A 17,386-nucleotide genomic window follows, 5' to 3' on the forward strand; every position below is an offset into this window, starting at 1 on the left:
GATGTCTCTTCTTCCTTTTTGGGGTGGGGGCTACAGAAGCACACAGGCACACACGAAAATTGTTAAAATGACCACAGAAACATCACACAACACTAATTAGAATGGAAACTTTCCACTTCTCAGTATTTTGGCTATCTGAATAAATTTGTGAATTCACTGGGAGTGGGGTCACTTTTCAACAAAATAGTTTAATTATCAAAAATAAAATGTAGAAGGCTGTGTTATTTCGCGGTGGCGTTTGGTTTGATCTTTTTGGATGGGGTCAAGTCTTTGTTCTCACTGGGCCAGATTTAGTAAAGCAGAAAATTGTTAATAAGTGAAAATAATCCCGTTGGTGTTGGTGCATTTGCAATTTCAGTAATTAGATGATATATGGGGAACTTCTGAAAGCACAATTCTGCTGTGGATGTGAATATGCATACAGTCTGATTTCAAAGTACACACCTGGAAGCATCTAGAATCTTCTGTGTGGGGCATTCTTGCTCCTATGAATGCTTATTTAATTCCACTATGATGTTAATGACACATCAAATTTCCTAACATCATTTTTGTGTGTGTGTTTACAGTGATTTCAAAAGTCCGCACTTATTTGAGACTACAGATCTGAGCCCACCCTGCCTCCTTTCAAGTCTCTGGTCTACATGGCTGCATTGTGCCACAATTAATTGATGACCTTTGGCACAGAAATCTGTTGCCCTGGCTATTGGCAACATTTTACATTTCTTAAAATGAAATAATCACCCACAAAAGAAACCTAATACCCCTAACCTCCTTTTCTTTAACCTATTTTAACTTCTAACAGGTAAACTAAGTAAATTTGCAGCACCACAAACAAACAGAAGCCTGGCAGTTATTTTCAGCCCAGTTTTCTATTCTCACAAACGTGGAAACTGAGGCACGGATCTAGTTCTGCCTCTAACAAAAACACCCCATGTGTCCCAAATGTTAACATTTCTGAGGGTGGGGTACTGAGGAACCTGGTGCTTCTCCGTTTCCTTCGTGGAAGCCTCCCAACATTGCCTTTTATATTTAATTTATGAGAATTTTGCTCATTAGGATGGTGTTTGCTTTGAAATCAATGCTGCTGTGGAAACCAATTTTAACTTTTACAGATCTTGCTTATGGACTTGTGGAGGGGTGGGAAAGTGGAGGGGTGAAGAAATGGAGGGCTGGAGAACTGGAGGGCTGTAGAATTGGGGGGGGGTGAACTGAATAGGGTGGTGGATGAATGCCTTTCTATCTGGGAACCAAACAATATGGAGAAAAAGAACAAGATTTTTTAAAAAAAATTAGATTTTTGTGGGAGGAGGGGGAAAAGCATTCACATAGGGAATACTGGTTGAAGAGGACATTTGCAGAAACTTGGTGGAAATGGGGTGGGGCAGGAGGGTCCTCCAAATACTATCTAAGAAAGAAAAGAAAGAGAAAGGTGATTTTTAAATGGAGGCTTGTGTTCCTATTTACTTCCTTAGTTAGGGAAAGCCTAGACTCTTCCTATTCAGGACCTTCCAGGAATATTTGTGCATATAATTAAAGTCTCATCTTTTTTTTTTTTTAACTCTTGGTGATGTTGCATGTTGCCTGATGCTCATGAGGTCTCAAGTGCCATGTTTGATAATGAAATGCATTTTTTGTTTTTTGCTTTTTTTTTTTTTGCTCCCCCCCCATTCCCCTGCTGCTGGCAGATAATTGATGGTCTACCATTTCCCTCTGCAACATGGTAGTTGTATCCAAAGAAAAATGTATCTTTAGAAAGATTCCTTTTGCAGGGGAAGGGAGTGGATAAGTGGATACAGTGTAGCCCTGTGGTTTTAGGGTGGACCTGAAGCATGCTTGAGGGCAGCTGCATTGTGGCATTGGCAGGGAGGTGCTGCAGCGGGACGTGATAGTGCTGGAGATGCAGTGTCAAGGCATTGTCTGCCATTCCTGAGTATTTTAACCATAAAATGACTAACAAACAGGAAATTAAGTGGCTGCTCATTTCTGTGTACCTTTGACCACATTTCAATACTAAGTTCGCAGTTTTGACTTAAAATTTTCACCCCTCCAGTGACAATTACGTCATTCCTTCATCGCCTCATGAGTTTTAAAAACCCAAAGAGAAAACAAAACAACAACAACAAAACTCACAAGGAAAAAAAAAGCAGTTTAAGAACAGCAGAGCCCTTAATTCTTGCTTGTCACTCTATGGTGAGATACTTCAGGTGGATGCTATGTCGGACGTGTCTGTCGTTGTTTGCTGCGTCGTCATGTGAAGGAGGTTTGCAGTTGTGTTTGCAGTTGTGTCATTGTGTGTATGTTGTGTGCTGCTTCTGCTGCTTTCCAAGGCCATCATCCAGGTTGAAGTGTGACAAGCCGGTTTCTTAACCCAAGCCCTCACTTTCCTTTCTCAGGTGCTGGAGAGTCTGGCAAAAGCACCATTGTGAAGCAGATGAGGATCCTGCATGTTAATGGGTTTAACGGAGAGTAAGTGTCAAATCTGTGCTGGGCACTGAGCAGGACAGGCAGTACCGGCCTGGCCTGCAGGAGACAGGACGTTTGAAGGAGTGTATACTAACCTCTAGAAAGCACAGCTGCTAATTGCCACTAATCATTTTTTTCTAATTTGCATATTAGACAGTCCAAGAAAGAGCTGATGGGTGCACCCCCACACCCTTCTCAACCTTTGGGGCAACAAATAGGAATAAGAGTAAAAGCACCGGTGTCCACCCAAAGCGGCCCCTCGCGCTGGAAAATGGTGCCTGGTTGCAGAGGACAGTGAACAGCACTTGGCCGGGTGACAGCGTCTCTGAGGCCAGGTCCTCTGCCGCAGCCTCGCCTGCTGCAGTGCAGCTCCAACATGGCCGACAGGCCTTGGCCAGCCAGAGCTGGCCAGCACAGGAGGTTCCCACCCACCACCCTGAAGGTCTCACTGGAGTCAACTGGTGTAGGGTTTTGTACTCTAAGGAAAACATCTTTTCAGTTACATCTTCACTTAGAAGTTGGAATCCACAGCCCTTGCCGACAGGCTCTGCGTTTCTGAGTCCCTCCCTGCTTCAGAATTAGTGTGATAGGCGGATACTTCTTTCTCTAATTAAAAAAAAAAAATCAATACTCCTACCTGAACAATTGAAAAGGAGGTATGAAAATGGTGGAAAGACAGGAAGTTAGCTACTTCTGCCCAGTCTAGGAGCTGTTTTGCCTTTGAAATGACCTTCCTGGTTTAAGACAATATGGCGAGGCAATACCGCAGTGAGAGTAAAGATCTTTCTTAAAAAGAGACAGATACATGGCAAATAAGGGGTCCCGCCTTCCATGAAGAATGCAAACTGAGGAAACAGGCAGTAAATAGGGAATTTGCCTTTCTCCTTGGCCCTCATTGTTCTCAGTGCTGATGTGAGACAGCTAGGCTCTGGAAGTGAGTGCTGATGTGAGACCCTGGAAAAGGGACCAGCTTCTGTCCCCTACAATGCACTAAGTGCTGGGGAACAAAATTGAGCAGCACCTTTCAGGGTACCACAAGCTGATTTTCATGGAAACTTCTAGAATTTGTTAGATTAACTAATCGGGTTTTAAAAAAGATGACATCACCCGTGTGAAAGGTTTGGGTTCGTGTGCTCCTTAAGTTTCAGCCTAAATTTCAAAAATTAGTTAATAGGCACAAGGGAGGGGGGCTAGCTCACTGGTTTGAGGATTGACTCAATTACTACTTTGTAATTATAATCTATTAAATAATTCATTGTTACCTATCAGACACCAATTCTGGAATTATTGATTCCTGATATGCCTCTCTCAAAAAGCCTAAACAAGGAGATTGGCACCTGTCAGTCAGCAAAAAGAACCCAGAAAACACCCTGCCCCAGGTGTGAAGGGACTCTTCAATACAAGGCTAGTTAAGCAAAAAGAAATGTGGCCATGCACCGCAAATTATTTCTTCAAAAATATTCATGGTGAAAGCTGGAGGAAGCTAAGCAGATTTAAAAACGTGCAGCCAATTGTTTAACCCGATGAGAGCGGTGTCATCCCTGGGGTTTAATTACTTCACAAATTTCCCTACATTCTTACTGTTTTTATATCAGTTTTCCCTGAGTGTTAATGTGGTGGAGGGTTCTAAACCAGAACTTCTCATTTCTATTTTCTCTCAGAAAAGGGGAAGAAGCCTTCCCAGTTAGCCGCCTTTGTGGATCTCTGAGATGTTAAATTTAGCCTGTGAAAGCGATATTCGGGACCTCCATGGGGGCTGGATTCCTTATTTTGACCCCGCCCAACAAAGGTTCTCTCACTGCGGTATAGCAGTAAATGTGGTTCCATCTTGAAAGAAAGTCAGGACCTGACCCTCGCCTCAGACCACTCTGCGTTCTTGGACTGAGCTATTAAATATGCCCTAACTGTCCATGGCCTGCCTACCACTATATTTTTCAAAAGTACAACATAATATTTATTTGACCTTCAGAAATACATAGGGCAAAAGTAGATTTTCCTAACTTAGAGCTAACTTTCTGAAGATTAATGTCAGACAGATTAATGTTGGTTGAGGTAATCGATTTCAAAGCTGAGTGTCAATGTCCTGTCCATAGCTCCCACCACTTCAGAAAGATTATTCATTTTACACCAAGAAGTCAGGAATAGGAATGTCCCATTTGTGCTTTGGATTGGACATGGAGAAGATCCTGCCGTGCCCTATTCTCAGGAGTTAAGTCTGTGCCTCTGCTCCCTGGTGCCTGTGCATTTAGCGAAAGCAGAGGAAAACAATTACCTGTCCCTCCCGTCTCCAGCCTGGGTCTCCTGAGGGCCCTGCTAATGCAGGAAGGAAGGTGTGGAGTCTCAGTAGACATCCCCATTTAGCCAGAAAAGCGACCCAAGGATTAACCCGGGAGGATGGTACGCAGGACTGCCAGGTTTTCTTACCTGGCTGTTTAAAGATGCAGAGACTGTGTGGGTTTTGTATGAAATTGCAGTGCCTTGCAGATAGGTGAGCTTTCAATCTCTCTTTAAAAGGGGCGGCGAAGAGGACCCGCAGGCTGCAAGGAGCAACAGCGATGGGTAGGCACATTCAAAACCAGAAAACTCTTCTAACAAACAAACAAACATGAAGATCATAGCGGGGGAAACTGAGGACACAGACTGGGAACAAAGCAGAGATCACCTCAGGGCCATCAGCCATCTTGGTGTGCATTTGCAAATGACGTGTCATGAAGTAAAGTGCAAAACAGAAAAGGTTTTAAAAATAACTAGATACAGCTGGGGGAAAGTTAGCCATTTCAGCTTCCAATGAGAACTTAAGATTTTGAGAATCGGTGTTTTCCATATGGTCTTTATTTCCCCCAGTTCTCCATTTAAACCAATGACTTGCCTTTCAAAACTACTAAATTCTGCCCACACAATGGTCAATCTGACTTTGTTTTCAGACCTATTTGGAAAAAATAATCTTAATTTATTTACTCAATTTAAAAAAAAAAAATATGCCTAATGCTGTGGCCCTTAGGCGGCCGGCCATTGACAACCTCTGGCCTTAAAAATTATTTTAAAAAATTTTAACTGTTAATGCAAGGCACTTTACGTTAACCAACGAACAAGAGCATTTGTGACGGCACCCCACTCATTATCATTGTTTATTATTTTGCTTTCTCATCCCCACAACCATCTCATGCCTGCACACATACGTGCACACGCATGCCAGACATCCACCCAGCTCCATTCACGCTCACTAGCATGCAGGATGGAGGGGCTGTTTCTCATGTCAATTCATAGAGCAGCTTCCAGCCTAGAACATGGAAGAGGAATGGCTTCTGAGACCGGGCACGGGTGGGTCAGAGGGCCTGGGGGTCGGGAACAAAGTGACTGACACGTGTTTGTTCATCTGTTTCTTTTAGAGTCTATTACCCCCACTAGATGATGGCCACAGTCCTCCATCTCCGCTATGTCCTACCCCACTTCTCCCAATTTGCATGCTGGAACTGCCCGGTCTTAGGAAACTACTAATAAGAATACTATTCTGTTTTCCTGGGGATGGGAGGGTGGGGGAGGGGGGAGGGGTCCCTAACCTCTTACCTAACCTTTAGGCGTAAGTAAAAACAGAAAGATGGGATAAAGTCTTTAATTGGCAACAGTGTAGTAGAACAGCAGTCAGAAAAGGCATCGATACATTGTATCTACTGTACCAAAAGTTGGCATCTGAGAAGTGTGGCCAGCCCCTACTGAGAGAGCCTCCTATCTATCGTGTGCTGTGCTAACGTAACCCCTTCGACCCTACTAACACCTGCACGGTTTTCTTCCTATGACTCTACAAGTAAAAATAAGCATTAACACTCCTGATAAATAAAACTCTCTGCATGGTTCAGCAATCCCTGTATCTCGCGTCTGTCTTCTGTCTGCTCTTTTGTCTGTCTTTTCCCACAAGCACGAATGTAGGGTGTAGAGGTGGAGGATGGGTACCACATAGCCTTCCCTACCACTTAACCAACTGGAGAGGGAGCAGGACCTACTAAAAAAATGCTAACCCCACTAATCAACCTCACACTTGGGGGGGAGGGGGAGCGGGAGGGGGAGGGGAGCAGCATCCTATAGGTACCGCCCACGCTGACTTTCCAGGCCTTTAGAATCCTGGAAACTGTTGCCTTGCCTCTGTTAAGTAGTTTAGAGACATCTAAGGAATTTTCTCTGAATTTCACAATCAACTTTAAATTCATTAAGCAGTATTACAAATGAGGATAAACCTGCCGGCCCCCAGCACGATGGCTTCATCTACATAGTAATCTCTTCAATGAAGAGGTTTGTTTTAGTACTACACACCCGAATTAGATTTTAGATTTTCTATTTTAGCTGTTTTATACTGGATACACTCCCACACCTATTCACATACGTAGATGAATGCTGAACACGTTCTCAGAATATCTGTATTTTAAGACTGGAAGCTTTCCAATTATCATACTACTACTTAGAATGAAATATCAAACTGAATGAGGACTCTTCCCTGGGGAAATGCTTCCTTCTACCTGGATGTCGATGGGAGGCGTTGATACCCAGCTATCCTCATTTTTTTCTGTTGTGGGGCCTTAAAACCAAGCATCTGGGGCTCAGTACCAATGGCAGGAAGCCATTTTTTAAAAACTGGGAGTAGATTTGTCCCAGGGCAGGATAGGGGAGGCTCCTCTGTGAACTCTACATTGGAGTATTGGGGACAGCAAACACGTACATCTAGTCTCTGACATCTGTAGCTAGTCCCAGAGTCTACACCAACTCAGAAATACATGACTTCAGAACTGAGCTTCAATGTGCGTGCCACCCCTCTCTCACCCTAACAGAACCAGTCCCTCTGAGGGGTGGGCATACGGTGTCTCTAAAACATTGGGTGGCAGCTAGAGCTTTAAGAGTCTGAGGGCCCCAAGCAGCTTTCAGGTGTGTACAACTCCCACATCCTGAGTGTTTGCCCCAGCCCTAGGACAGCCCCAACTGACTGCAGTGGCCATGGGGACCATGGTCTCTTCCCTCCTTTTCTGTTCTAGGTGGTTGGTTTGCTCCAATTACAATGTGGAGCGAGAGGCAGCTTGCCCTCTTCCTGCGGGGGGTTGGGCTCTGATTTTCCCACTGTCATGGCCCTGTCAAAAGCCTGGTAGCCGAGCTCTCACTCCCTCCCGTTGTTGAGAACACCCCCAACCTCTAAACCTTGCAGGCCCTCACCTAAGAGATGGACCCCAAGAAAAATATATAGTGAGATAATTCAGAGCACAGGGCCTAGTCCCCAAGTACACAAGCCCGCATGGAGAGAAAGTACCATTCAGAAATCAGCTATTATAAATATCAAATATCAGCTATTATAAATATCAAATATCAGCTATTTACATCTTTATTGAAAGGATAGATCCTTTGGGTGTGGTCCTATTGGTGGGCGTGAACATGACCCCCATAGTCCCACTCTATTGGCTGGTGTGCACTTGGGTGTGGTCCTATTGGTGGACATGAACATGACCCCCATAGTCCCACTCTATTGGCTGGTGTGCACTTGGGTGTGGTCCTATTGGTGGGCATGTACATGACCCCAGATCCCCATCCCATTTGTAGGCATGCATATGACCCCAGACCCCCATCCCATTTGTAGGCATGCACATGACCCCAGTCCCCCATCGCATTTGTAGGCATGTACATGACCCCAGACCCCCACCCAATCTGCAGGTATGCACAGACCCCAGATTCCCACTCTTGGTGGGTACCCCAGACACCCCCAGATCACCACTATTGGTAGATACCCCCAGATCCTGATCCCTTTAGTGGGTATCCAGATTACCCCCAGACCCCCACTCTATTGGCAAGTGGCCCCATGCCCCCCAGGCCTCCACTCTATTGGTGGGTATGCACATGGCCACCCAGACTCCCACCCCATTGGTGGGTATACATATGACCCCACCCCATTGGCGGGTATGCACATGACCACCAGATTCTCACTCTTGGCAGATATCCACGTGATCCCCAAGCCCCCACCTTACTGGTGGGTATGCACATGCCCTCCCAGACCCCCACCCCATTGGGAGATATCCACATGATCCCCCAGACCCCCACCCCATTGGGAGATATCTACATGTCCCCCCAGACCCCCACCCCATTGGGAGATATCCACATGATCCCCCAGACCCCCACCCCATTAGCAGATATCTACATGTCCCTCCAGACCCTCACCCCACTGGTGGGTATACACATGCCCCCTAAACTCCCACTCCATTGGCAGAATACATATCCCCAAGGCCCTCACCCCATTGGTGGGTATGCACATAACCCCCCAGGCCTCCACTCTATTGGCAGGTATCCACAAGCCCCAAGATCCCTACACCTCTGGCAGACAGGCACATGACCCCTAGATCTCCACCTGAGGCCTACCTGCCACCCCTCCTGACTGTAGTGGCCTCTGGCCCCCATCTTGCAACTCTGCCCTGTACCATTGGGGACTGTGATTTTAACCTCCTCCATCTTGTGAGTTCAATCTAAATGTCAGAAGAAGCACCTCTGTCCTACCTTTGTCACTGCCACCCCAGTCCTCTACCTCAGTTTCCTTATCAGAAAGGGTCTGTTCCCCTCCATGTCCATGTCTGTGCCACCAGGCTGGTCTACTAATCCCCCACTGACCATATAGAAGATTAGGCTCAGACAAAATGGGGTCTGCCCCAAGCAGGGGGTGGGGCTTGGCCGGTCCCCTAAATACAAGCTTGTGATTCTCTATGGCTGTGCCTGGCGTGTAGGCTGTCTCTTCCTAAAAGACACAGCATTTTGAACCACTGTAACCTCTATAAATTAGCATTCTTTCTGAGGGACACCACCCACCCCCACAACCAGAAGATGGGGCCTGTGGCCTGTGACCTGTGGGATAGGTGACTCTGACTGCATACAAACCATCCCAGAAAGGCCACATAGGTTATCCCAGAGGCTGGTTAAAATAAGTAAAGGGAACATCTAGCTAGCTCCTCCCCCAGTATACATGAACCCCATGCCCACCAACAACGTGGGCACCAAGACTCCTGGCCACAATTGGGGGCCCATACAAAAGTGTTATGAGCCACAGAACCCCAAACAACATTTCCCACACCCCATCCCGGTGGCAGATGCACAGATATTTAAATAATTAGATATACAAATAAATATGGGAGTGGAAGCCCTAATAATAATAAACACTTGTCACCTCTGGGTCTCACAACCTACTGGATCCTAAGTTCAGCGGGCACTAACCTTACCTGCTTACAACCCTCACCATACTAATCAAGAACCACTCAGGAAGCAGCAGGGTGTGGTCGGAATGGCCGGTAGACCAGGTGCAATTTTTGGTACAGTTAATCAAGATCTCGATGCCGTGTCTCTAGTCCAGCCTCATCAGGCCTGTCCTCCGGACATGCTTGGGAAATTATAGTTCATTTTTATTTGGATGCCTCCAATCTATAGATCTAGCCCACAATACCTTGGAGAACAGAATATTATACTTTTTAGTTGATGTATCTCAATGAAGATAACACCCTGGTGGGCAGGATGCAATATGATTTTCTTTTTTTCCCCTTCAATCCCACTGTAGTGAGAAGGCCACCAAAGTGCAGGACATCAAAAACAACCTGAAGGAGGCCATTGAAGTATGTGCCTAGCCCCTTGCTCTTATCTTTTAGCAACCCCCTCACCCCATGGTGCTTGTCCCCATCCCCTGACGGATTTGCTAAACCATTTTCAGACCATTGTGGCCGCCATGAGCAACCTGGTGCCCCCTGTGGAGCTGGCCAACCCTGAGAACCAGTTCAGAGTGGACTACATTCTGAGCGTGATGAACGTGCCGAACTTTGACTTCCCACCTGTAAGCTCCACCCCAACCTTGGTTTCCCCTGCCCCTCTCACCTTAGTCCCAGTGGGAGCACAGGGCCAGACTTGCATCAGGCAGGCCACAGTGACCAGACACATACCTGCTGTGTGAATGCATACGTTTATTTATTCCAAACATATGCCTAAGACTAAAGGATGATAAAGGGCTTTGTCCAGAATGAATGAGCAAACTTCATTACCTTTTCTAGACCTCCACTTAGTCCTCCATTTACCAGATAGTAAATTTTTTATGGAGGAGAGGTCCTGACCTAAGGCAAGCCCAGTTGCCCTCCTACACATGAAGACAGACAAACCCACATGTTACACGTGGCACATGAGTCCTAATTGTCCAGCTAGTCCAGCCTAGTAGAAATAAGCACCTTCTAGTGCTCAGATCTAAACATAAATTATAAAATGGAACATTACAAGAAAAAAATTGTTCTCATCAGCCCTTTTCCTGGGAGCCTGACCCTCTTGACAAGGGTCTCTTGGCTTTCTAAAAGCTATTTTTAGACAGGGTAGTACTGCCCTGTGTCAAGCATGTACATTTTAACCCTTCGTGGGGGAGTAAGGATTTTAAGACTAGAAGAAGAGACTTGTCTAAAGTTGTGGCTGCCTCTTGTTAGGCTTTTGTGGGGTTTGTCTTTTTTAGATAGGTTTTGGCTACAAACTTGTGAGAAAAGTTAGTACAGTCAGGTATTCTTTTTTAAAAAAAAATAGCTATTGATTTAAAACAAACAAACAAAAACAAATAAAAACCACCTCAAACAGGGAAAACCAGCATGGCTTCTATAGTCATCTGATTCCCATGATTCTTGGAGACAAAATGGCAGCCTCCTACAATGTCATTGACATCTGTTTGTTGCTCTGCTATCTGGACAGTATTCTAGCCTTGGCCCATGTCGCTACGACAGGATAGTACAGATTCTTCCTATACACATAATTCTAGGGGGAAAATTTACTCATTTTGTTTACTCCCACCCCCACAAGACTAACAGAAGCAGCCACCCAAGACTATGAGCACTCCCAAAGATGAAAACATGCTAATTAATTATACAGATTTCTGGGAGTTTAACAGGACTGCAGGCTCTTTCCAAGTGTCAATTTGTATAGGGACTCACACTTGGACTCACATAGTGAACGATGATGGCCTTAGAATTCCAGGGGTGGGGTCCCTGACTGGTTTGAGCACAATCTTTCAGCCAACGCTTTTCCTGGGTTCTCTTTCAGGAATTCTATGAACATGCCAAGGCCCTGTGGGAGGATGAGGGAGTGCGCGCCTGCTACGAGCGCTCCAATGAGTACCAGCTGATTGACTGTGCCCAGTAGTAAGTAGCTGCTCACTCGCCCCCCTCTCTCTCTCTCCCCCCTCCTCCCTCCCCCTCCCCCCATGACAAAACAGAAGCTCAGAAGCCAGGAAGCTACAAACCCACTAGTAGTCAGAGAATTCCAGTCTGGTTCATTTGTTTTATAAAGCTTTTAATTGCACTTTATAGAACACTGATATTGTTTTACATAAACAATTAATGCTTGCTAGAACAAGGCAAAATAATTATTTGTAATAAAGTGGTGTACCTCATGGGAATGACCTGAGCATTTAGGGGCACACACAGTACAGTGAGAGCATACTAGCCCCTCATAGAAAATACACAGAGACTTTTTATTGATCAGTTCCTTATAAGGCGCTTCAGCTTCATGACGGGAGGGTGACAGCGACCCTTTCCTAGGCCCACTCTCCCATAGGGACTTGTTGCTACATATATAGCATCTCATGATTTAATACACAAAGTTATATATTCTTTCAAGGAACTGAAAAGCAGGCCCCAGCCCCCACTCCTTCTCCAGCAAAGTTCCTGATTTTTCTCAAAAGTTTGTACTAAAAGCTGGAAGCACTAATTATAGAAACAGAAAACAAATGGAGATCCTGGAATTGTTTGTGATTTGTATTTTGGATCCAATTCAGGAGTTGAGTACAGATGCAAGATGAGCAGGCTCAGCTACCCAGCGGGGAATTGCTGGGGTCAATTTTTTTAATTAACACTGATTTAGCCAGGTTCTTTGAGGAACACACCACTTTAAGGATTTCTTGTTGTTGAAAACAGTGCAGTATATTCCTGAAAGCTGTACCACGTGGCATCAACTGTGCAAAGTTTTAGGGAAACTTCAAGAAAAAGGAAACAACTTTAAAGTTGAATAAGATGCTCCCCAGCCCGAGTATACAGTGGCCTGCTCATTGTTTAGCTGCCTTTATGCTAGCTGGCAGGCACTGGGCCTGGACCTGGTTCTTAAGCTGCCAGGTTTGTGTTTGTTGAGCTGCAGTTTGGCTGGCCCCACTCCAGATGTCTTCTCACAAGATTTGGTGCTAAGGATCTATTTATAGAATTGTGGTTCTGTTGCCATGGCAACATGCTGGAGGCCAGGGTGGCTGGGGAGCTATTTCTGGGCCTGTGCTGTAATGTAAGATTGATTGGGCCAGTTAGTGTATCCTCTAAGCCAGACTAACTCGGAACTGGTAAAAAGGAAGGGGAAGGAGAAAAAAAAAAACACAAAACAAAAAAACTCAGGGGCTTTCTTTAAATAGACCGTGCTCCTTTGTGATTCTCTCTTCTGATTGGTGTACTTTAAAAGAGTTCCCAACCCTCTCTGTTCTCCCCCCTACACACACCACACATACACACACACACACACACACACACACACACACACACACACACACAATCAATCAATCCTCCAAAGTACTGTTAATATTACTTTTTCATATTACATTATTCCAGTCTTGCAAAAAGCAAAAGTTAATTTCCCTGTGTTTATAGTCAAGCAACTTTTCTTTCTTCTTCTTCTCCTCCTCCTTCTTCTTCTTAACTAAAAGTTTGCTATCTGGACTGTTCTGTTTCACAGACCTAGTAGATAGGAAGGGAACTCTGTGCTCGCTTCCTGTTCAAAGTGGTGAGTGCAAGAACGGCCCCTTTGTGCCCACAGCTTGTTTTGGCTCGGTTCTCAATAATCAATGAGATTCTTCCAAAGCAGGTAGGGAGGGCTGGTTCTGCTTTGTCCTGGAACAGAGGCCTCTACACCTTTAAACCCGCAGTTGTACCTTGCTTTAGGAAAGGGATGGAGTTTTTAAATTCTCTTACATGTCAAAAGCAAGGGCCAGGCCCACCACCACTTGCCTTATGGGGGACACACTTGGCACACACTGACCACCATGTCTCCTTTTCTTCCAAGCTTCCTGGACAAGATTGATGTGATCAAGCAGGCCGACTATGTGCCAAGTGACCAGGTATGCTTGAGCCTCTGGCCTCAAGGCTAGGGCTCCACGTTGCTGGCTCTCCTCGAGGCAGTTAGGGTGAGACCCACTGGCCCCCTCTTTGTTCTAGGACCTGCTTCGCTGCCGCGTCCTGACCTCTGGAATCTTTGAGACCAAGTTCCAGGTGGACAAAGTCAACTTCCAGTAAGTGAATCGTTGTCAAGTCCTAACTATCTGGCCTGGAGAGTGGTGGGCCCAAGGTAACCCAGTGTTTTCCCATTCCAGCATGTTCGATGTGGGCGGCCAGCGCGATGAGCGCCGCAAGTGGATCCAGTGCTTCAATGATGTGACTGCCATCATCTTCGTGGTGGCCAGCAGCAGCTACAACATGGTCATTCGGGAGGACAACCAGACCAACCGCCTGCAGGAGGCTCTGAACCTCTTCAAGAGCATCTGGAACAACAGGTGTGTGGGGTCTCCCCAACTTAGCACACCCTGTAGGCCCGCAGCTTGCTCTGGCCCAAGCTCTCACCCGGTCCCTCTCTCCTCAGATGGCTGCGCACCATCTCTGTGATTCTCTTCCTCAACAAGCAAGACCTGCTTGCTGAGAAAGTCCTCGCTGGGAAATCGAAGATTGAGGACTACTTTCCAGAGTTCGCTCGCTACACCACTCCTGAGGATGGTACGTTCGCTGCGCTAGTCTAGTCTGGTGGTTCTTGGACAGAAGGTGTGGCCAAGAATCCCTAGCCCCTCCCACTGTGGGGAAGCCAGGGACATTTATTTCCCTCATTTTCATAGACAGAGATCAAGAATTTGGGGGAGATGGGCTACAATGGTGTCAGGCTAGGTCTTCTAAGCTAATTAGCATAATTAATAATTATATTTTGTTTTGCAGCGACTCCCGAGCCCGGAGAGGACCCACGTGTGACCCGGGCCAAGTACTTCATCCGGGATGAGTTTCTGGTAAGTAGGGCTTGTCTATAGTCCCTTACTCCTCCTCACGGGTGCTGGATTTGGAGATTGAGTCGTCCAGGCCTTCCACTGGTCCTCGGTGGTGGGGTGAGGGGCTCCTGGAGAGGGTTGCTGACCAATCCTCTCTCTCTCTCTCTGCCCACAGAGAATCAGCACTGCTAGTGGAGATGGGCGCCACTACTGCTACCCTCACTTTACCTGCGCCGTGGACACTGAGAACATCCGCCGTGTCTTCAACGACTGCCGAGACATCATCCAGCGCATGCATCTCCGCCAATACGAGCTGCTCTAAGAAGGGAACACCCAAATTTAACTCAGCCTTAAGCACAATTAATTAAGAGTGAAACGTAATTGTACAAGCAGTTGATCACCCACCATAGGGCATGATCAACACCGCAACCTTTCCTATTTTTCCCCAGTGATTCTGAAAAACCCCCTCTTCCCTTCAGCTTGCTTAGATGTTCCAAATTTAGTAAGCTTAAGGCGGCCTACAGAAGAAAAAGAAAAAGAAAAAGGCCACAAAAGTTCCCTCTCACTTTCAGTAAATAAAATAAAAGCAGCAACAAACAGAAATAAAAGAAATAAATGAAATTCAAAATGAAATAAATATTGTGTTGTGCAGCATTAAAAAATCAAAATAAAAATTAAAAATGAGCAAAATATAGTGTTGCTTTTTGATTTGCGGCAGGTGGGTCCCAGGGTCCTTGGGTGGGGTTGGTCTAGGCATTCACTGGGAGGTGGAAGACAGGTCCCAGGGCCAAAAGTGGGGTGAGGAGTTGCCACTGTAGACTGGGGGAACCTAGTCTTTGGCACACCAAAGTTTCTACCTGTTATCCTGCCCCCAGGCAGTTGCTAGCTGCCCTTTGACCAACTGCTTCCCCACATGAGGCTAGCAACTTAAGGAGAAGGCTGGGAATGGGATGGGGTGGGGGAGGTGGGAGTTATTTGGGAAACATTTGAGGCCCAACATATGATTGGGCATGAGATGGAGGACACATAGGGGGCCCAACATATGATTGGGTGTGAGAAAGGGGACACATGGGGGCCTAACATGATTGGGCATGAGATGGGGGACATATGGGGGCCCAACATATGATTGGGCATGAGAAGGGGGACACATTGGGACCCAACATATGATTGGGTGTGAGAAGGGGGACACATGGGGGCCTAACGTGATTGGGTGTGATGTGAGGGGCCCAACATATGATTGGGTATGAGATGGGGGCCAAATAGGGGGGCCCAACAAATGATTGGGCATGAGGAGAACACATGGGGGACTCAACATGATTGTGAAATAGGGGGCCCAACATATGATTGGGTGTGAGGTAGGGGACACATGGGGGGCCCAACATATGATTAGGTGTGAGATGGGGGACACATGGGGGTCCAACAGATGACTGGGCATGAGAAAGGGGACACATGAGGGCCCAACATATTGTTGGATGTGAGATGGGGGAGACATGGGGGGCTCAACATATGATTGTGAGATGGGGCCCCAACATATGATTGGGTGTGAGATGGGGGGCCCAACATATGATTGGGTGTGAGATGGGGTCCCAACATATGATTGGGTATGAGATGGGGGACCCAACATATGATTGTGAGATGGGGGCCCAACATATGATTACATGTGAGATGGGGATCCCAACATATGATTGGGCATGAGAAGGGGGACACATGGGAGCCCAACATATGATTGGATGTGAGATGGGGGACACATGGGAGGCCCAACATATGATTGGGTGTAAGAAGGAGGACACACAGGGGGCTCAACACATATGATTGGATGTGAGATGAGGGGTTCAATATATGATTGGGTGTGAGATGGGAGAGCAACATATGATTGGGTGTGAGATGGGGGACACATCAGGAGCCCAACATATGATTGGGCATGAGATGGGGGACACATGGGGGGCCCAACACATGATTGGGTGTGAGATGGAGGGCCCAACCTATGATTGGGCATGAGATGGGGGACACATGGGGAGCCTAACATATGATTGGGCATGAGATGGGGTACACATGGGGAGCCTAACATATGATTGGGCATGAGATGGGGGACATGTGGGGGGGCCCAACACATGATTGGGCTTGAGAATGGGGACACATGGGAGGCCCAATGTGAAGCCTAACTGGATTATGACTTGGGACTAAGGTCTACTGTACCTGCCTCATCTTTGCCCTTCAGACTCATACCCCAAGTTTGTGCTTATCATACAGGGAAGAGCCCAGTGTTGACCCCAGCAGTAACACACCATGTCTCTGAAATGGACCAAATGAGACATGAGTCAAGTTAATTCTGTATCTAAGACCACAAAATACACTACCTATTATCCAAATTAATTAAACCAAGGTAGATTAAATTTTATAGTTTACCTCAAGTATGATTGCCAAGAAGGGCCGCAAAAGGAGTTCTTGCCATTCATATCTCTCTATATCTTCCCAAAGGTAGATCACATTACCTCAACCTAGTAATTAGAATATGCAGATTTGGGTGCAAAATAAACCCAGAACTCTCTCTAAATAATCCAAGTAAAGATGTGAAGGCTTGCTACACAAGTATCCAGGCAAGCCCACAAATTCCCATAATCCCTCAAAACCATCCAATAAATGTATATTCCAAGATGGAGGCTTGCTGGGCAAACAGAAGACACTCCAGAATTCCTATAATCTTCCAACCTCTCTAATAACCAAAATAAGCACTCGGTCCAAGAGCCTGCTCTGCATGCAACCAGAGCAGCTGACAAACTCCCACAATCCCTCCAAACTGTCCATAAACACAATCTAAGAGGGAGGCTCAATATGTTAATAGCAAGACCTCTTCAAGTCCCCATACTCTTCCAAAGATCCCTAATAAACATA

At 46.2% G+C, this 17,386-nt stretch overlaps 2 protein-coding genes across 9 annotated transcripts in view; both read left to right on the top strand.

The window, feature by feature from the left end:
• Positions 1-5,022, top strand: part of LOC116091496 (neuroendocrine secretory protein 55) — a 53,248-nt gene extending 48,226 nt beyond the window's left edge. Inside the window, exons 3-4 of the mRNA XM_031372936.1 lie at positions 2,394-2,466; positions 4,978-5,022. The gene's annotated coding sequence lies outside the window, so the exon portion shown is untranslated. The remainder of the gene's footprint in view (positions 1-2,393; positions 2,467-4,977) is intronic.
• The window catches only part of LOC116091495 (guanine nucleotide-binding protein G(s) subunit alpha isoforms short), a 62,084-nt gene extending 47,064 nt beyond the window's left edge, over positions 1-15,020 (top strand). For 3 of the 8 annotated variants that reach the window (XM_031372933.1, XM_031372935.1, XM_031372934.1), the window contains 11 exons: positions 2,394-2,466; positions 4,978-5,022; positions 10,031-10,085; positions 10,181-10,300; positions 11,536-11,633; positions 13,531-13,585; positions 13,683-13,756; positions 13,838-14,017; positions 14,104-14,234; positions 14,448-14,515; positions 14,670-15,012. In XM_031372933.1, coding sequence (XP_031228793.1) covers positions 2,394-2,466; positions 4,978-5,022; positions 10,031-10,085; positions 10,181-10,300; positions 11,536-11,633; positions 13,531-13,585; positions 13,683-13,756; positions 13,838-14,017; positions 14,104-14,234; positions 14,448-14,515; positions 14,670-14,816 — 1,046 coding nt within the window. In that variant the 3' untranslated portion in view covers positions 14,817-15,012. Of the gene's footprint in view, positions 1-2,393; positions 2,467-4,977; positions 5,023-10,027; positions 10,086-10,180; positions 10,301-11,535; positions 11,634-13,530; positions 13,586-13,682; positions 13,757-13,837; positions 14,018-14,103; positions 14,235-14,447; positions 14,516-14,669 lie in introns of all 8 variants that reach the window. The other 5 variants (XM_031372932.1, XM_031372928.1, XM_031372929.1 and 2 more) reach the window with 4 other exon arrangements.
• Positions 15,021-17,386: the final 2,366 nt, after the last annotated feature.

This window comes from Mastomys coucha, unplaced genomic scaffold (assembly GCF_008632895.1).
Source record: "Mastomys coucha isolate ucsf_1 unplaced genomic scaffold, UCSF_Mcou_1 pScaffold15, whole genome shotgun sequence".
Classification (NCBI taxonomy): domain Eukaryota; kingdom Metazoa; phylum Chordata; class Mammalia; order Rodentia; family Muridae; genus Mastomys; species Mastomys coucha.